The 21,064-nt window shown below is 52.7% G+C and overlaps 1 protein-coding gene across 2 annotated transcripts in view; it reads right to left on the bottom strand.

Moving 5' to 3' along the window:
- Positions 1 to 18,366: 18,366 nt before the first annotated feature.
- Positions 18,367 to 21,064, bottom strand: part of VPS26C (VPS26 endosomal protein sorting factor C) — a 42,003-nt gene continuing 39,305 nt past the window's right edge. For both annotated transcript variants that reach the window (XM_024561565.4, XM_053917046.2), the window contains exon 8: positions 18,367 to 19,203. In XM_024561565.4, coding sequence (XP_024417333.3) covers positions 19,121 to 19,203 — 83 coding nt within the window. In that variant the 3' untranslated portion in view covers positions 18,367 to 19,120. The remainder of the gene's footprint in view (positions 19,204 to 21,064) is intronic.

The raw sequence follows: 21,064 nt of genomic DNA on the forward strand, positions 1-21,064 counted from the left end.
CACAGAGCTAGCTGTGCATTTAAAGTGTGTGCACTTTTTGTACTTAACTGTTTTCATTAAACAACAAGCAGAAAACAGGAAACAATGAGAAATCTGGGTCCAGGAGATGTAGGGTCCCCGTGGTCCCCGGGCGGATCTGGAAGGCTCATCTCGCACCTCCCGGCGGTGACCTCAGCCAGGCAGCGCTTCTTCAGGAAGCTGCTCCGTAGGGCAGTGAAGAATGTGAGCCTGGTGCCAAATGCCAGTGCTGCCAAACCCAGAGAAAAAGCCAAAGATCCCAGGGGGAGGGCAGGTTGTTTCAGAGTTGCCTGGTCCTGGGAAGTGGGACCCTCTACTCTGCAAGGACCAGTTGGTGGTCGCCCTTGGCCAGGCGGGGTCTGTGGTGCTGGAGGAGCTCCACTGCCCCAGGAGTAAAGGCCCATTATTCAACTTTTAGGGATTTTCCCGGCTCAACACAACTATTGAAAAATGAATTATATAAGCTTACATTTAAATTACATAAAAAAGCAAAGGCAGTTGTTCCCTGTTACAGTTTATTATTGTCTGTGCATTGGGGATTACCTGTATTGTGGAAATACCGTATAACAGGACTCCCTGCATCTCTTCCAGCCTCTGATCAATGGTGAGTCTTTACACCATGGAAATGGGCAGATGCTACATGTCACGGCTCTCCCTCGCCCCCCAGAGAAACAGCTTGCCGGATGGCACTGAAGGAGCCTTTATGCCTTTCTCATTCCACATGTGACATGGTGGTTAGGGGACCTCTGAGATGACTTCTGCTGCAGGAGCCTCTTCCCACTGCTCTGTTTGGTGAGGGTCCTACTCTCACTGCCATGGGTGCCCTCTGCCCCGCTGGGTCTGGGCCCCATCTTGGTGGGTTTCCCTTTCTCTGCCCCCTGGAAGGAAGACACTGTACTGCCTGGGGCACCTGCCTCGTAGTAGTTCCTGCTCAGCCCCTCCCAGCAGCAGCCTTGTCCCCCATCCCACTTGGAGCAGCTGCAGGTGCTGAAAGCCCTGGAAGGCACACTTCCCGCCCCTGTGGAGACCCTGCCCCAGCAGCGGGCAGGTGAGCCCAGCGCAGGTGAGCTGCAGCAGTGCCAAGCCAGACGCAGCCGTGAGGGCACCACCACGCCGGAGGCCCCTTTTCTTGCCTCCCTGGGGGAGGACGGGGCTGGAGGCTGGGCCAGCCTGACCTTGCCAGGTGCCTTCACAGCACAGGGTGGTAGCTATTGCTCCACTTCTGAGGCCGGCACTTCAAAGAGAAGGCTTGCTCCCTCTAACATGTGCCTTTGTGTCAAACAGAGGTGCCGTTGTTTTCAGCAGATACCTTGGGACTTGAGAGAATAAATACCATTCTGTTTTCAGACTTTCTTCCCCTCCATGTTTCAGAAGTTATGTGTAAAGGCATGTTGCCTAATTGCTCCAGACCTCTCTTTCAGCTTCTATTTATTTGGTGTGATCGAAAGGTCTTAATTTAGCTCTCCCTGCTTCCAGTTCCAAGAAATCTGCCACCAGGTCCAAGCTCTGTGTCCTGAAGTGCCACCGCATTCCAGCGGGGTGAGCCAGCAGCCTCCGAAAAAAGAAAGCGAAGGAACAGACAGACATTGTGCTTCCAGACGCTGGCCGCTGCCCCAGCGCCAGCGTGGCTCCGCTTTCACTGGGGCCTCGCTAGAGGCCACATTGCTTCTGCCTCCCGTTGCAAAGGCCAGACCTTTGTGAGCTGCGGCTCAGCACTTGCACCAGCCCTTCCCTGTGACAGACGTTGCCATCAGTCCCAGTTCCCTGGGCCTTTCCAAGGCTGCCAAACCTACGTGGCTTCCCTGCCCTCCTTGTGCCCCCTGGGGCAGAGGGACCTTGTCCCCTCCACCTTCACACCCCCCAGGGAGCCTCGTTGACCTGAGCTGTGCTCTCTGGGAATGAGTCACGTGGCCCTGGTCATTGGATGGGCTGCTAAACTCCAGCATGTCCCCTGCTCATTGGTTCATTCAGCCATCCGTCAAGTCTTCATTAACATCCCGCCTGTGCGGGCCTAGTCCTGGGGTCTGGAGGTACATGCGGGACAGGAGAGATGGAAGGCCCCTCTCAAGTCTTCAGCCTTCCGTGGGGGAAACAGCCATCAACTACGATGGCCAGGTACATGGTATGTGGGTGCGGGGGGTGTGGGTGGAGGGGAGGAAAATGAAGCCGGGAAAGGGATGAGGAGAGTGGGGGAGTAGAGGGGCCACAACTTTAGAGAGGCCAGGGAAGGCAACATGGGGGTGCAGCCCTGGAGGGGTTGGGAGGGGCCTGCGGAGGTAAGGAGCAGGGGCTGGCAGCCCAGGCTGAGTGGATTCTGGAGAGGAGCATGATGGGGACGAGAGCAAGGAGGCCAGGGTTACCCTTCATCAGGTGAACTGGGCCAAGGTGGAGGTTCCTGGGCAGGGCACTCTGGGACCAGCAGGGGGCGCGTGCTTGGGCCTTGGGCCTGAGACCAGCCGAAGAGAAGGCCGGTCAACACCTGGCCAGCAGTACAGCTGGCTGGTGAGCACTTGTAAATCTTAGTTCTGCCTGTGGGCTTGGACTCACAGGGACTGGTCTGGGGGCCAGGCAGCGGCATTTCTGATGCAGTTTCAGCTGTACTCTATGAGCCTTCTCACCGACCTTTGCTTCCACACTCAACGACCCCTGCCCTTCTCTGTAGTCGTCTGAAACCCTGGACCCACTCAGGACCCGCACCCCTACTTTCAGTGGGGGGTCTGCCCTTCAGGGCTGCGGGGCCACCACTGGGCCCTGGCACCCCTACTGCCCCCAGCCCAGGTCAGCAGCTTCAGTCTTACTTCGCCTCTTCACATCTGGCCCTCCCGGAGCCCAGCCCAGCCCTGGCCTGCAGAAGCTGCCCCTCCTGGCATTGCTACTGGAGGCCAAGATACCCCCACCTCCCCTCTCATCTTGACATGTCCCTGCGCCCTGTGTCCCTTCAGCAGTGTGGCCTTGGCAAATCACTTAATGTTAGAGCCTCGGTTTCCATAGTCACATAATAAGGAGTAAATGAGTGTGCCTTGCACACAGTAGCTGCTCCACAGACACAGATTAACTTTCACCCTCGTTTTGCACATGAGGAAACAGATCGAAAAGGTTAAATGACTTCTCCAAGGTCACATAGCTAGAGAATGTCTGAGTCAGGACGTGCACCTGCTCGGCCAAGTCCTAGCTGAAGCCATGGGCCTGCTGGCCACTCCTGCTTCCAGCCAGACAGCACCAGTTCTCACGCCACGGCAGAGCCAGATCCACCCACGTGGGCCGCGACGCCCCGGGACTCCCAGCCGGCCTGCTGCCTGCACCCACACTTCAGCGGCAGTGGACATCCCCTGCACGCTTCCTCATGAGGCCACACCAGTGGCACCCCACGGTGACAATCCTCGTGCCACTCAAGGCTTTGTCGGGAGGAGAAACACGCCTTCCTCACGGACCCCTCACGTCTGCCCGCTCCACTCTCCTCTGTGGGTGGGAGCCCACTCCGTTGTTCCGGGGGCCCGCTGACTCCGGTTGCAATTAGTTATTTTTTCCTGAGGTTTTTGGTTGCCTTTCTCTTTGCCTCTCTCTTCTTCCACCACGGGTCTTTGGCCCGTTTTCTCAGCCAGACTCCCGTCCAGCTTCCATCCTAGAACTACCTCCACCGCTGATCCGGACTGGACCCACGCCTCCCTCCGGGCAGGCTCCTCTCCTGCTGGGTTCACAGCCCGAGTTTCCCGCAGGATGGGCCAAACAGACTCAGGGAAGGCCGGCACCGGGAAAGAGTACTGAGGTCCAAACCGGCAGCCGACTGACGCGGCACGGGGCACTCGCAATGCGCGTAGGGTCGGGTCCAGGGCCAGGCTTCCAAAGCTGTGGCCAGTTTAGTGACCATGTAGCAGTGTGACTTCAGGATTTGGGTTTGCCTTTCCTTAGGATCTAAGGTGCAATCCATATATCTTCTTTGTTGAAACGTTTGTTTAAATATTTTTTTTAATTGTGTAAGTTTGATACCTGGTCTTCAGTCCTAGAACAGGGGTGTCAAACGCATTTTCACCGGGGGCCCCATCAGCCTTGCAGTTGCCTTCAAAGGGCCAAATGTAATTTTAGGACTGGATAAATGTAACTACTCCTTAACAGTTAAGTGAGAGCTCAGTGCTGCCACTGGGTGGAAACAAGGTGCCGGGCCGGGTAAGACCAGGTGGAGGGCCGGACTCGGCCCGCGGGCCTTGTGTCTGCCCCCTGTGCCATAGAAGCTCTTTAAAAACCAGGATGCCTGCTGCGCCCCGTGGAGTCGATGGCATCTCTGCCACAGGAATTCCTCCTCACCCTCCCACCTCTGCAGGCAGTGGAGTTTTCGCGGGAGGGGTGAACGGACAGAAGAGGGGTTTTGCAGCCCCTCGAGGTGTGGAATGCAGCAGCAGAAACCTGGAGCAGGTGCTGATCCGAAGGACAGGCCCTCCCTGGAACCTGCTCGCGTGTTCAGAGGGGGAAGGAGGGCGTTGTACTTTCACACAGCAGGGCACAGAGGTGGAGCCGCCCTAACCTTGCCTGAGTCAGACTCCCAGGGAATCCAGCCGGCACCTGTGTTACAGGTGTGTTCCCCGTGGCGCCTTAGAGGGCCCCCTACTTGGAAAATGACAAGAACTTATCATCCAAACCCAATGAAATAAATGAATGAAGTACGTGTGCGTCTTCACTGCAAAGGCCAAGGAATAGTTTCATAGATGTTTCTGCTGGGTTTTCCCTCAAGCAGTCAAAGATTTTAGATTTGTTTGAACTTCTGATGCCCGACTCCCTGATATCCTAACACGTGTCCCCCCTGCCACATTTCCAGAGAGGTCACTTGCTTCTGTCTCCAGAAGCTTCTGTGTGTCTGGTCAGCCCGGCTGCCCAGAGGCGGTCACCGGAGCCGCTGCCCCCGCCCCCAGCACAGAGATGTCTGAGCCGGTGCTGGGCGCCTGGCGTCTGCCGACCGGGCCTCGGAGCGGGCGCGGGAGAAGGGAGGAGCGGAAAATGACTGTGCAGAATGGAATCCACCGTTTGTCTCCAAGTTTCTGCTGCTCCGGCCCAAAGCCTTTCAGGCTCTGCCAGCCTGGGGACCGAGCCCCGTCCAGTGGAGCCCTGAGAGCGCCTAATAAGGCGTTCCCACCGCTGGGGCGTGCGCCGCGGAGACCCGGCTGGGTGGGAGGATAGAGGCCTCGGCCGGGGGCGTTAGCTGGCCCTGGAGCTCTCCGGTTCCTCTGTCCCCTCGGCCCCGCCCCGGGGGGGGGGGGCGGGAGCTGAGCTGTGGGCCCTGCTGGGGCCTGGGGAGCAGCCTGGGTCCGCTCGTGCGGGGAGCGGAGCCACGGCGTGGGGGGGAGGGGCCACGGGCGGGGAGCCCGGGGCTCAGACGCGGCCATGCGGCCACTCGGCAACCCTAACGAGGCCCTCGGCCCCTGAGGAGGCCACCGAGGAGACCGACGGCGGCGGACCTGGTGGAAGCGCCCTGGCTGTCGGACGCCCGGGGGTCCCGTCTGACCTCGGGGGTGCGGGAGGAAGCGAGAACATCCCCAGACGGCCGGGGCCGGGGCCGCACACGAACAGGACCGTGGGGGTGAACGAGCCCACACCCACTCGCGGGCTCCTGGCTCAGAGACGTGGGAGGGCCACGTGCCCGCTTCTCCGGCGGCGTCTCCCCGCAGCCCCCGCGAGGACGGGCGGCGGAGGGGCGGAGCCGGAGCTGAGCGCCCGCCCGGTGGCTCCCGTGTGGTGGGCGTCGCGCCGGCCCGACGGCGGCTGGTCCGGGACCACCGCGGTGGGGCGAGTGTCTGCGGCAGAGCCCTTCCCCGCCCCCTCCCGCGCACTGCTCAGGAGGGCCCTGCAGGGTGTCCCGCTGATGCCCTCGGTCAGTGGGGGCTGCAGGGCCCAGGTGGCCTTGGGCTAGTTGCTTCCGCTGTCACACAGGCTGGGACTTTCGTCCGGGCCCAGTGTCCTCAACCGTGACTGCTCGTTAGAATCTCCGGGAGCCTTTAGGCAGCCGGCGAGCAGGGTCCGCAGGCCAACCGGGCCAGACTCCCCAGGGCTGAGACCCGCCTTCCCCGAAGTTCAGACGGTGAAGCCTAAACCCCAATGTGACGGGATTAGGCGGCAGGGCCTGTGGGGAGGTGACGGAGGGTAAAGGGGCCTCGAGAGTGGGGCCCTCGTCCAACAGAGCTGGTGTCCTTCTGAGCAGAGGGGATGCGGGGCTCGCACGCAGAGGAAAGGCCCGCGCGGGACCCTGGCGTCCAGCTTCCCGACCTGCGGGGACGGAAACGGCGTCTGCGGAAGCCAGCCAGTCCGCGGTGTTTCGTTAAGGCCACCCGAGCAAACTCGTACAAGCCAGCGTCAGCATTTTTCCTTTTTAAAAATAACTTTGGCTATTCTAGGTTTTTTGCATCTCCAAATACAATTTAGGAGCAGACTGTCGTTTTCTACACAGGGCCTGCTGGGGCTCTTGGGATTGCATTGAATCAATGGATCGATTTTGGAAAAATAAACAACAGTGTTGATTATTCTAATTTCTGAGCATGATATATCCATTCGTTTAAATCATTTTTAATTTCCCTCATCAATGTTCTATCGTTTTCATTTGGTCTTTCATTAAAGGTAATCCTAAGTATTCAATGTGTTTTGATACTACTGAAAATGCTATATTTTTAAAGATTTTATTTACTTTTTTTTTTTTTTTTTTAGAGAGAGGGGAGAAACATCAATGAGCGAGAGATACATTCATCGACTGCCTCTCACGTGCCCCCCAACTGGGGACCTGGCCGCAACCCAGGCATGTGTCCTGACTGGGAATCAAACCAGCCACTTTTCAGTGCACAGGCCAGCACTCAATTCACTGAGCCACACCAGCCAGGGCAGAAAATGCTATTTTTAAACTTTATTCTCCAAGTGTTTTTGCTGTACACAATTGACCTTGTATCCAGCAATCTTGATAAATGTTGTTCATTCCTAGTAGTATTTCATCATTCCTTAGAATCTGCTATGTAGACGATCATGCTGCAAATAGAGACATTTGTACTTTTTCCCTTGCAATCTTACGCCTTTTTTTTTTTTGTCTTAATACATTAGCTAGGACCTGCCGTACAAGACAGTCTCACCTCGTTCGCAGTTTTGGGGGAAAGAATTTAGCCTTTCACCATTAGGTATGACATTAACTATGGGTTTTCCATAGGTGTTTCCTTCATATTCCTGCTTTGTTGAGAGTTTTTCAAATTATTAATAAAGGTTGAATTTATTTTTTAGGGATCGTATGATTTTTCAATTTGATTCTGTGAATGTGGAAAGTCACATTCATGTTCAGATGCTGAACTTTCAACAGACTCTGTTTGTTCATGCTGTGTATTCATATCTTGCTGAACTATGTTTGATAGCATTCTCTTGAAGAGTTTCCAGCTACGTTCATGGGAGATACGCAGTTTCTCTGAGGGGGTCTTGGCCAGGATGGTCTTAGGTTTTGTTCACTGCATAAGTGAGTTGTAAAAATGTTCCCTCTCCTGAAGGAGTTTGTGTAGGGTTGGTACTATTTCTTCATTAGGCTTGATCATTTCGATTTTTCTCCTTGGAACAGCTTTTTATAATGAATATATTTAATACGCATAGGACCATTCCAATCTTCCACTTCTTTTTGAGTCAGTTATGGTAATTTGTATCTTTAAAGGAATTTTTGCAGTTCATCTAAATTATTGAATTTGTTGGAATAAAGTTGTTTAAATATTTTCTTATTATCCTTTTATTATCGAAAGAACCTCTAGATAGTTGTTCATTTCTACTATCAGTTATTTGTATTTTCTTCTTCATTAGTATTATCAGTTTAACAATTTTACTAATCTTTTCAAAGAACCAACTTTTGGCTTTGTTATTTTTTTCTGTTTATTGCTATTCCTTTTCTAACTTCTTAGCTAAAACACTGGCTTTAAACTTGCTATCTTTTCTATATATGCATTTAAATTACACATTTCCCTCTAAAGTGTGTTTAAGCTGATCTTACTACTATTATTTAGTGTTGAATTTCCAATATTTGGAGCTTTTCTAAATATCGTGTGATATATTAGTCGATTATATTGAATTATTGTGATCTAATGTAATCCCACTGTGATCCGAGAACATACTTCATATGATCTGAACCCACTTAAATGTACTGAGATTTGTTTCACTGCCCAGCTTACCAATTAGCTTGGTGGACATCTCGGTGGGCTTGAACCTGGGCGACCAGAGGGGATTGCAAACATCGTCAAAGAGGAAGCTAGGGGGCGCTAGGGGGCGCACTGGGGACGCAGGTGTTCTGCGGAGCCCACGCAGCTCTGGACGGCTGAAGCATGGAGGTGGCAGGACCCTGGGGAAAGTAGGTGGGAGCTTCACCCCATCGCAGAAAGGGTGGGGCCCCTTCCCAGAATGGGTGTTTTTGAGACAGATGAAGATGGTTTGGGCTGTTACAAGGACTGGGATTCAGGTGGCGAAGGCTCGGGGTGTGAGACGCTGTACCGTGAGGCAGATAATTCCAGCGCGAGGACCGGCCCCACCCCCAGTAAGACTCCCCGAAGTCCCACCGAACTCAGTCTGCAGCACGTCAGCGCTGCTGTGCAAGTCACTCATCACATTTCGAATTTCCTAGTAGCGACATTAAAAAAGTAACAAAGAAACAAGTAACGTTATGTGGGCAATATATTTTATTTAACCCAGTATAATCAAAATGGTATTTCAATGTATAATCAATATAAACATTATTAATGAGATACATTACTAATTCTTTAATAATCCTAAATCTAGTCCACGACCTCCAGAGCAGCCACATTGCGCATGGCAAGTGGCTTCTGGCGAGTACCGAACAGTACGGGCTGACCCCTGGACCCGCTTGCTGCGTAAGCACCAAGCATCTTTTGAATTGTAGGTACTTGAATCTCCCAGGAATGCGTTACTGTGCAAACAGAGGATTGAGGTTTGACTGTACATTGTTTTTTCTGGCACTTTACCGAGTTGTTCACCATTTTGGGGAGTGATGTCATCCAACAGCACCCCCTTCCTGCCATTTGAGGCCCCCGCGCCCCAGATGCCCTCATCAGCTACATTTGTAGCTGTCACATTCATGGTGCCCCTGCGTGTGGGCCCTGGCACCTCACTGTTCCCTCTCTTATTTGCATATCACTAAGCATATCACTGCATAATACGTTGCTTTTATTTCTTCTTTGCATTGTAGCTGAGCATTACATTGGCTTTCTAAAAATTATAAGTGTAGGTAGCTTATATAGGTATATATTTCTTATCAGGTTTTCTTATAGAAGATATTGAAACATTCATCTAATATTAAACTGTTGCCAATCGTGAAAATAGTGGTTATAAATTAAAATATTTAAAAATACTAGTTATAAAGCCCTGGATGGTGTGGCTCAGTGGACTGAGTGCCGGCCTGTGAACCAAAGGGTTACTGGTTCAATTCCCAGTCAGAGCACATGCCTGGGTTGCAGGCCAGGTCCCCAGTAGGGGGCATATGAGAGGCAACCACGCATTGATGGTTCTCTCCATCTCTTTCTCCCTCCCTTCCCCTCTCTCTAAAAATAAGTAAAATCTTTAAAAAATATTAGTTATAAAAAGGAATGGTGGGTCCCCACAGTAGAGAAGGGGCCCTCGATTAGGTCTTTGGTCTCTCCCCGTCTGGAAATCAGAACAGAAACCAAAACTGGTCTCAATTGCAGGGATGGGGAAAAGGCACAGACCATTTGCTTTATTATCTTTTCATAGGAAAGTCACAGCAAAAGTTATCTGATTGTAGAAAACTCGATGATTATTTTACAAGGTAAAGAGCTCTTCCCAGAAAATAAGTCCTATCATATAAAATGACTTTTTAAATGCCACTTTTCATACTAAACCAAATATTTACTTAAAAATACCATTCTCACAGGTGGTATCCCGTTGCGGCTTTGATTTACATTTCCCTGATGATTAGTGAGGTTGAGCTTCGTTTCCCATGTCCCTTGGCCTCCCTGTGTCCTCTTTGGAGAAGTGTCTGTTCAGGTCTTCTGCCCATTTAAAGTTGGATTGTTTGGGTTTTGGGTGTTAAGTTGCGTGAGTTTCTTACACATTTTGGATATTAAGTCCTTACTCAATATATCATTTGCAATTATCTTCTCCCATTCAGTAGGTTATCTTTTTGTTTTGTTGATGGCTTTCTTTGCGGTACAAAAGCTTTTTAGTCTGACATGGTCCCATTTTTTTTTTACGGCTTTTGCTTCTGCTGCCCAATGAGACCTATCCAAAAGGACATTGCTCAGACCGATGATGCCAAAGGTGTACTCCTTGAGTGTATTTTTCATAGGTGTTTTAAATTTGTCGTCTGTTGATTTGACCATGTCTGCCCCTTCTAGATCTATTTCTTTTGACTGACTTTTGCCCCATTTATGGACTACATTCTTCTGCTTCTTGGAGCATCCAGCAATTTCCATTGGATGCTAGTGTGTTGTGTATTACACATCGAGTGTCTGGAGCTTGTGGCTTCGTGTTGAGTTCGTCGTGGCGGCAAACTCATTGGCTGCAGCATCTTGGCCCGTTCAAGACTTGTTTTTAAGCTTCGTTGGGATGGGTTTAAGCTCCTCCTGAAGCCTGACCCTGCCGGAACCTTCACTCTGGCTGTTGGAACTCACACGTCGCCCAGCTCTGGGAACCATTCTGTTCACGGACACCTCGTATTTCCTCACCTTTTGGAGTTTCGCCCTATGCCTACACAACTAAGTTTTTAGCAACAGATTCAGGGGGCCCCTTTTAGATTTCTGGCCTCTTTCTCTATGATTATCTTGCCTCTCCAGTATTCTGATCCCCAAATTCTAGCTACCTCAGTCCTATTCCGACTCCAGTCTCTGCCTCCTCAACTTAGCAAGGACGTGCTGAGCTCAGTTCCCTCCAGGTGTCATGGCCCATGTGTCCCGAGCGGGCTTATCTTTGTTAATTCAATTAGCATTATTGAGCCTCCTCTATGAGCCACAAACTACCCCAGGCACGTGGGATATGTCAGCGAACCAAACAGACAAAACCCCACGTCCTTCTGAACATAGCCTGTTCCAAATTCAGGCCACGAAGGTTCCACCACTCAGAATATACGAAAAGCTTTTGAACGGTACACTTGAAACGGGAAAATTTTACAGTCCTTGAATTATATCTCAAAGACGTTAACAAATCAAGGTGTATGAAAGATATGTTTTGAGCGTGAATAATCTAGGTGATTCTCTCCTTTGTATACATTGGAAATGTCCACAATAAAAAGTGAAAGAATGCGTACCTTATGGCACCCACAGAGATGGCCTCCTTCAAGCCATCAGTGTGACAAATTATATTAATAGATGTTCTAGGGTGGAACTCTCTTTCCATGCCGGAAATAAACCCCCCTTTTTGGTCATGATATATTTCTTTTGTAAACACACTGAAAAATTAACTTGTGAATATTTTACCTGGGACTTTTGCATCCATAGTAATAACTGATTTGGTTTGTTGGGTTTTTTTTCCTGCTTTGTCAATGTTTGCTGCTCCCTTGTTATAAAACCTCTGTGATCTCAGGCACGTGACCACGCAGAACAGTGTGGTTCTTGTGTCTTTGCAGCTGTTTGTGGCTGTGTGAGCTCTTGATGATACGATGTGGGCAGGAGTGTCCTGTGGCAGCTTCTAGACTTCGAGACACCTTCCTGAACAGAGCTGGCCACTGGCCTTTGCCCTGTTTTCCAGCTCATCCTTTCCCTGCTCCTGCAGGAAGGCCGGTGCAATGGCTGGCACTGCTCTCTCAGACCCTAAAGACAAGGGCCACGCCTGGGAGAAGGTGCCACCGTGAGCGGGAAATAGCTTGGATTGCTGAGGACGTCACGGCTGAGCTGCCGTGCCAGCTCTGGACTGTCTACCTGGGCACACTTATGTGCTTCCTGTTCAGGCCACTTGAACTTGGCTCTCCCTCACTCACAGCTAATCCTAATGCCAACGGCTGTGTCGGATTTGGGGGTTGTGGCTAAGGTGGCTTCATACAACCAGCTGGGAGGCTTTTCATTCTTCTCGGTGGCCAGCGAGGTGACTGTTTAAGAGCAAAGCAGCTATTTGGCCCGAGGCTGTGGTGGGAACGTGCTGTGAAACCTCCTGGGCCTGCCATCCACTTTTTTAGGCTGTTTCCTCAGCATCCTTCCCACTTCCGTGCACAGGCCATCATTTTATCAGGTCACCTACCTCTGTTGGAGTTACTCTGCACTTCACTGAAGTTGGCAAATTCATGGCAGGAAAGGTACATCATTTAATATTATAAATCTTTTTTTTTCTTTTGTTGCAAAAAGCTTTATTGTTTCCATTTGGGCCTCATCAGGGAGGAGGCTTAAAAGGCTGCCTAGTGGCTGCAGGGAGGGGCTTGGGCAGGAGCCAGACACCAGGGGGTGCAGAGGGAACCCTGGAAGGCCTCTGGGCTCCACAGGTTCCTGGTCATGCTCGAGGAGGAGCCTTTGGAAGAGCTACTCGACCGTATGGCCATACCACCCTGAACGCGCCTGATCTCCTCTGAAGAGACACTCACCTAGCCTGGAGCCTGCCGGCCTGTGGAGGGGAGCCAGGTGTCACCCATCTTCTTGGTGAGTTTCACCTGCTCTCCCAGGAAGCAGCTCTGCAGGAAGTCCCAGAGCTGAGGCCTGTGTGGGCGGAACCTGGGCCTGCAGGTCCAAAGGGCCTGGGTCAGGTTCTCCTCCAGGATCAGGGGGGCCTCCCTGGTGGCCGGAGTGTCACCCACTCATCCTGTGACAGTCTGTGTGCCTCCTGGAAGAGGGTGTGGCCACCGCGCTGGTTTTGCATCTTCAAGAGATGCTCGGAGCCCTGGGCTTCCACCCTCGCCCTGCAGAGCCACAGCGTCGTGGTGGAGACAGAGCCCGGAGGGAGGTAGGACTGGGAGGCCTGCAGACACCAACTGACCAGGTTGTTCTTGAGCCTCCACCTCGGGGGATAATTCTGACAAATCGGGGAGCTCGGGTTGGTCGGCATTCAGGAGTGAAGGTCAGAAAATGGGGTTGGCTGCTCTCGGAGGCTGAGGGTGGCTGAGGTGGTTCCGAAGGTGGTGGCGAGTGGACCAGAGGTTGGAGGGTGGTCGGAGGCTGGAAGAAGGGGCGTCCTGGGTCAGCGTGGTGCAAACCTGTTGAAGCAGGAGACGGGTCCCGGGGACCGCCCAGGGCACTGCTAATACTAGGTTGGCCAAAACGTTTTTTAGTTTTTTCCTTGCAATGGTTCTAGTAGTGTTTAGTTGTTTTAACTTGATTCAAAACAATTTTGTTAGATTGTATTGTGACAGTAGTCGTATCAGTATTTAAAAAACTTACCAAAATTGGTGAATTTTTGTGAAACTATTGTAATATTGAAGATGGAAGAAAATACACATTTGAGGCATATTATGTTTTATTTCAAGAAAGATTAAAACGCAACTGAAATGCAAAAAAAATTATGCAGTGTGTGGAGAAGGTGCTGGGACTGATCGAATGTGTCAAAGTGGTCTGGGGAGTTTCTTGGTCCTATCAACATTTTGGCCAAACCATTCTTTGCTGTGGGGATGTCTTATACATTAAAAGATGTTTAGCAGCACCCCTGGCCTCCCCTCCAGAAGTCGAGGTAGCTGGCATACTCAAAATATCCAAATCAATAAAGGATTGGTGAAAATGAAAAATATCTTTTATTTTATGGAATAAACTAAATGGACATTTTGGCCAACTCAATATAATTCTTATTGGGCTTCTTCTAATCCAAAGTTGTTCCTAGTGTTATACATTTCTTTTTTCTTTGTGTTTTGTTTTGCTGTATTTGAGATCTTCCAGTTGAACTTTGAATTAGTCTTTTCAAAGTACCAACTGATGGACTTATTTATAAATTTTCTGATAGTCTTTGCTTTCAAATGAACTCCTGCTTTTATCATTCTTTCCTCTTAATTTTTGTTTGATGGACATTTAATTTGAATGCCCAAACTCATTAGTTTTCATTCTGTCTGGTGTAATAAGCACATTTAAGGCTATGAATTATGCTGTGATTACAGCACTGACTGTTGCTGTTTAGTGGGCTCCTTCTCATTCGTTTCAAAGGGCTGGTAGCCCTGACAGGTGTGGCTCAGTGGGTTGGGCTTCATTCCGAAAAGTGAAAGGTCACCGGTTCAATTCCTGTCAGGCCACGTGCCTGGGATGCAGGTTCAGTCCCTGGGGTGCATGTGAGAGGCAACCAATTGATGTTTCTCTCTCATATCGATGTTTCTCTCCCTTCCTCTCTCTCTAAAGAATAAGTAAAATCTTCAAAAATAAAAGGGCCTATAAATGAAGTTTTGGATTCTTCTTTGATGAAAGTTATATAATTTACAAGTGCTTATATTGAATTTTGATTTTCCTTTTGTTATTAATTTCTAATTTTATTGCACTACAAGAGAATGTATGGCTTGGGCAATTTCTACTTAAAATTTTATTGAGATTTTTCTATTTCTTTGTGGCAAAAAATATATTGTGGAAAATTTTCTATGGATTAAAAATATGTATTTTCTGTAAGCTATAAAGGCACATGGTAGTGAAAATTTTAGGACATAAACACTCATTTCTTAAATTTGATCATGTATTGGGTTTTGAATTTGGGTGTTCTTAATGCATACTGATGTTGAAACTATTTTTTTAAATGAATACTTAAGGCTTTATTTTTCTGCTGCTTCCCATGGCTAAGTCTGAGTGCTGCCTTTTCTTGGTGGCCCCAGGTGGCCTCATGGCTGCTCATCCTCAGACAAGAGAGCTTGTCCCATCCCTGTCACTTAAGACCCAGAGGTTGTAGCATTGAAGTGCTCATCACTGATGAAGGTGGGAAACAGTGACCCCTGAGAAAGGAGTGACACCCCTCTCGGGGGGGCCCTTGCTCCACAAACTGTACCCCTCAGAAGCCCTCCTTTCTGGAGCTGCTTCCCCACAGCTCCCACACCACAGCGGGGCCTGCCAGGGCTACCAGACGCAGGCCTCTTCCTGGGAAGTGCCCACCGGTGTGGAGCGCAGGCAAGCCGGTGCTGCCTTCCGCAGCCTCGTTCTCGGTCAGGCAGGCGCTCCTTCCGTGAGGCAGCAGGTCTCGTCTTGTCCTCTCCTGGGTAACTTCGAGCCTGCAGCGTGGCTTCTGTATGTTACACAGAAAGCCTGGGGGCACTGGCTGGGTTTGGGGGTGAAATATCCCAGTGTCAGAATCCTGCCTGCTGGGCGGGGGCCCACTTCCCCAGCGACACCCACATAAAAGCAGAGTGGGGTACCAGGGACCCTCGCTGAGTTCTCTGTCCTCAGTTTGCCTGCCCCTCTGTTGAATGATATGCTGTAGTGATTTGGCCGTATTTTGTGGCAGTTGGGTCAGCTTCACTTGCACACGAGCTGCCCTTAGCTTTCTGAGTAAAGGCACATCCTCTGGCTGCTCCGACCACCGGAGAGTTCCAAACAGAAACAGCTCTCGGGGGTCGGAGTGCAGACCCGACTGGCCCGGAGACCTCCTCTCGCCGCCACCTTCGGCCCACGCGTGGCTTTTTTCTGCTCAAGTGGCTTGTTCTGAGTCTAGCAGTTACAGAATTACTTACATTTAAAAGGTGGCCTTCCTTTTAGGGAGCATTTTTCCAGGCGGTTGTTCTGCTGTGCAATTTTTCATCTCTCATTCGGAGTCCCCGGGATACGCCTCACCATGCAAACGGTATCCTTCACGGACTTTCTTTGACCTTTTTGAAAACCAGGTGGGAATCACGAAGGGTGGTTTGCGACGAACTGTGGTTCATGAGCCCCCGTGAACAAGGTCCCATGCACACCTCGGTGAGGGGTTGGGATGGTGTGGGGCAACACTGGCCCACAGCTCAGCAGTGACGGGGACTGGGAGGGTCCTGGCCTCTCTGCTCGCTGTGGACTGGGGGTGATTACCCCCCAGACGGCTGCTGTGAGGTCACGCACTACGCCATGTTCCAGTGCTCCGAGCGGGGTTAGGACGTTCCCTGACATCCTCACTCGATGGGAAGGAATTCAGGACAAGAATGCGATTTACCTGGAATGCTGGGGCCTTTCGCCACCCACTTTGTTCCTAAACCGGATCCAGCTGCAAACATTTCCTTCGTGTTCCAACTGCATCTTCGTTTGCTTCAGTTGATCAAAACTGGCGTGATCAGACATCAGCAAACATAGCTGAGCCCTTGGCTCCTCTCAACACATGCGGTGGCACAGACGACATGTGACCGGGAAACCAGAGGAAACTGACCGGGGGACGTGAAGCCCCGATGAGGCAAGGTGCGGGGAAACAGGCGCCGGTGCGGGTTAACGTGGACTGTGGCAGCTGGACTGCTCCCCGGGGCTGGTAGGGACGCGTGAGGACGTGTGGGGACGAGGCTACCCCTCCTCGTCTGCACAGTGATGGCAGGTGTGCAGCACCTGGGGCAGGCCTGACCCAGAGGCACACCTGGCCCGTACTCTCATCAGACCCACGCCCACAGCTGCTGTCTGTTAAACACTCCGGCAACTTAACCTGCCAGGACGGAGCTCCCGGAGAGCATCCATCCCACCCCTCCGGGGGAGGGTCAGCCTCACCTGAGCCAGGGCTTTCCCGGAGGGAGGCCGCCTGGCAAGTTCCAAAGACGTTTGGCACCAGAGGGTGGCAGCCAGCACACCATCAAGTCCGCTGCAGCTCTCTTCCCAAAACAGAGGACGCAATAGGTACGTTACAGCTGTCATCACAGAAGTTATTCTTGGTAGTAAGTTGATGCTTTCTTACGGGAAAACCGTAACTTAGTTGTTTTAATTGCCTGGAGAGTGAGTGACTGAAAACCAGCCCATTTTCCTCAGCAACTAACTTCAGCCAAGACGCTCAATAATCCAGAGGCTTGGGGAGCAAGCCCCTTTTCTTTCTCTCTCCTGTGATGACAGTGGTGATGACAATGACACAGGGCGAGGAGGTGAGGTGCTCTGCTCACTCATTGTGGCCGGCATGGTCTAGGCTGGGATGCAGGCCTGTTCTTGGTCCAGTAGTGGGACAAGGCCAGTGGGATCTGGCCTCCAGTGGCCCACATCCTCTATCACATGACCACACCTGGTTGCAAAGGAGTCGGAAACAAGTCCCCTGCCAGGTGGGCATGGTTCCATGGCAATACAGCCATGTTTCTGAACAAGGGGCAATCAGAGGGATTGTGGGGGTCTGGTGACCTGCTACATCCCCAGTCACCATTGGCACATGGGGGTAACTCAGCCCCAAAGCCCTTAAGGGGTGAGTCAGACTCAGGTTCAGGACTTGGGAAACCCCCCCAGGGAAGGCAGAAAAGCCAGGGTTCCACCCCCTGCCAGCCATCAAAAAGGTGGGCTTGGGACAAGGACTTTGGACAAACTCAGGCATGATGCTGGGCTCTTTTAACATTTTATTCCTGATTAACCTCTCGGCCTTCTCGGGACTCTACAACATGGCTGAGAACTGGAGCCAGGCCCCATTTCTGATGGAACTTTGATGGCCAAAATGTGTTCCTGCCTAAAGGGACATTTCCAAAACAGTAAATTCATAGTTCGGATTTTTTCCTCCACGTCCTCTTCCTCAAATGGGAGAATCTGACAACCCAGCCTCCAGGAGCGGACAGACCCAGCTCCAGCTGGGGCAGCTGGACATCTGAGTTTCCCTTACCAGCCTCGGGTGGAGGGGCCTGGCCACAGAGGGGGCGGGGTTGAAGGAAGTGCGGAGGGTGGCTGGGCTGCGGCTCCTCCGCAGGCCACAACTGTTCCCTAAGGAGTATCATCCCATTTGTATCTGTAATACGGACTTAGTAAAGACCCGACATAGCAACGCACGTCTGGAAGCATTTCTCAAAATTCTCACTTGGCTTTTTTTTATTAAAAGTGGTTTCTACCTGTGAAACGTCCCCAAAAGTAGAGCCTGTTTGTCTTCTGCTGCTTTAGTTCAAACACATCATCAAGGGCAGATGTGGGCGTGAGAGACCTGTGCGCCAGCCACGTGTCCTGCGGGAGCCAGCCTTGGATGGCTGTGTGTGTGTGGGCTCCCTCCCCGGCGAGGCCCTGCGACCAAGCCGTGCCTGGGGCGGGTCATCCACACTCAGCATCGTACACGCCGTCTGCGGACGATGGCCGTCCACCTGAGCGCGCCCAGGTGGCGGACTGGCAGGGAGGGCCATGCCAAGCACAGGCTTTACTTCTGAGGGCTGGTCACTGGTGGACCGATGGGAGGAAGGGCAGGACGGGAGGGAGGAAGTGGGTTGTCACTGTGAACCAGAGCAGGGCCAGGGAGGAAGTGGCTTGAGGCCCAGGCCCCTGGTTGGAACACAGACAGGGTCAGAGAGAGGCCAAGTTCATTGAGTCCAGCACACTTTTGGCCCCTGCCAGTGTAGACAGGTCTTCACCTACCACCCCGGAAACGAGCCTCCTGCTGCTCTGAACCCACCCAACACGGGTCACGGACATGTGCCCCTATATTACCTGGCCCTGAAGTGCATTCGGGGAGCCTGGTGGGCACGCGATTTTACACCAGGTCCTGAGACTTCAGAAATACTTCAGCCACGGTCATCAAATGTCTCAGTCCTATGGCAGCAAGGAAGACTGTCTTCCAGTTCTCCAAGAGCTTCAAGGTCATCACAGACAGTGTTGAAGAACCACAGAGCTCGGCAGTGGCAGCCATTTGGCACCCTCCCAGGAGGGCACCTGCAGACACCACCAGCACGGGGCATGCCTGTCCCTGCCTTGCCTGCCGTGGCTCTGCGGTTGCAGCCCTAGCCCCATCCGTCGGCCAGGCACGGGGGTGCCCTGCCGGCCCAGGACCTCGCTGCCAGCAGAGCTCAAACTGCTGTCCCCGCTGTCCTCTGCCCATACAGCAGCAGCAAGGTCAGGGGGCCCATGAAATTCTGCCTTCTGAATGATCCTGCCGATAACACTAGGGAACCCCGATGACTCTAAAGAGAAGGTCTGACCAGAGGTGCCCGCTGGGAGAAGCCTCGAGGAAATGAGGAAGAAGGCGACTGTGAAGTGAGGGGCCAGGTCTGTTTCTGGGGCAGAATCATGGAGAACAGTGGCGTGTGCCGGGGCTCCAGCTCCCTGCAGGCCCCCACGGCTGCATCTCCACTGGGCCGCTCCCGCCTGGGCTACATCCTGCAGAGCCTCAGTGGGAAGTTCTCCGTGATGAGGTGGTCGCCCTGAAGCAGCACGACGATGTTCACCTCAAATTCTGAGAAGACAAAGGACAGACAGCTTCAGCTCACCTGTCGGGGCCGGAGACCGGATGCCAAACCCTCCACCGGCCCCGCCTGCTCTGCTCAGAGCAGCGAGGGGCCGGTGCCAGTGCCCTGTCCCCATGTGTCCCCTGAGCTTCCGGGAGAGCCTGGGAGACAGCTGCACTGCTGGCTGATGCCTCTGGGCACCTGCTCAAGTGCATTTCTCCTCACCTGGGAACAGGCAGGCATCTGCTTCCCCAACCACACTTTCCTAGAGGGAATCTTCTGGAACCCTTTCCATTCATTTACCTTCCTTTGCTTTATTTTTACGTTTCCTACAGTTCTTAGTGGAACAGCAGACCCAAGGCTGGCCTGAAGCTGCTTGGGTACCGGCTCCCTCCCGGATGGGAAACAGCGTTCGGCTGAACTTGTTCCTCTGGATACCGTGCGCTTAGCTGAAACACCCGCCCGTCAGCTGTCTCTGGCCTTTCAGCAAACAGGGTCCTTTCTCCACCAGCTCTTTAGCTGCTACGGGTGGGCCAGTCTTGTCGACAAGGCAAAGGGGATGTGAAGGGGCAGTTCCCTGAGCACGGGTTGGCCTGGCCCCCAGCTCGAGGGCAGATGGAGGCGGCAGGGCCTGTGCGGGCAGAGAAGCAGCTGGGCCGAAGGGACAAGGGCAGCCCTGCCCCACCCCGCCACGCAGGAGCTCAGCTGTGGAAGGGGCTTGGGGTCACCTGGTCCGGGGCCCCACCTGTGCCTGGAGTCCTGAGGACAATGCCCCATGTGTGACTGTCACCTGCCCCATGCAGTGCCTCCCCTGCTCGCCTGCCTTTGACCAGAGTCACAGCACAGGAAGGGCCCCTGGGCTTCTAGCCTCATTACTTCCACCTTCCTCCAGCCACCTGTTGTCTCCACCCTGAGGGCCAGTGTGGCCGACGTGCACAGAGAGGACAGGTCAGGCAGCTAGTGCTGGCAGTCCTTGTGGCACAGGACACGGCATTGGGACGGGCAAGCCCCCCAACTCTGGCCTGACCAGGCATGTGAAGTCACCCGTGTGATTGGCACCCAGACACGGCTCCTACCTCAGGACGGGGGCCTCCCAGCCTCCCAGCTGGGGGTGCCGACCCCGCCGTGGGACTCGGAGCCCAACCCCGGCTGGCCACACGGGGCGCTCCAGGCCTAGAGCGGTCTCACACCCTCTCCTTTGTGTGGGGACTCGCCCACCAGGGTGTCTGTCATTCCGCAGCATAGGCACTAGGAAAGGGCATTGGCCGGAGTGTGGGCTGGTGGACTGTGGGCATCATTTATGTGGAAGGACCAGAGGCCCTGAATGAATGGTGTATGGAAACTTTATAAATCTGACAGAAATGACATTAAAAATGTAGGTGCTTAATGAACAGCATAGCAGACAAACTAATTTTTTGGACCTTTCTGAAGTCTGTGGAGGGAACCAAATGGAGAAATTGACAGAGAAATTCTGCGTCAACTTAGAATCAAAGGCCTCAGACGCCAAGCTACAGCACCTCAGGCCGCGTGTGCGGGGCACCGCCAACGATGCCGGCGGCTATGGGCACACTGCCCGCCCGGGGACCTGGGCACGGCTGGGAGGCTGTGGTCTAGGGGGCAGCCTGGGCAGCTGAAGGCAACCCCTGTTCTCGGGGCCCCTGGGCCTTCGGCCTGTGTGGTGTGGGCAGGGACGGCCGCTTCCATGATAATCATACACGGTTTCTGAGAGACACTGTGGCACCTTGGCTTGGGTCAAGTTTGACCAACATCACCTTTGAGGAGTCCTGACGCCACGTGCTCTCAGTGTAACGTTTCCGATGATGCACTTAAGGGACCCCACAAACAGACTGTGCTCCCGACCCCAGGGGC

This window comes from Desmodus rotundus, chromosome 2 (assembly GCF_022682495.2).
Source record: "Desmodus rotundus isolate HL8 chromosome 2, HLdesRot8A.1, whole genome shotgun sequence".
Lineage (NCBI taxonomy): Eukaryota > Metazoa > Chordata > Mammalia > Chiroptera > Phyllostomidae > Desmodus > Desmodus rotundus.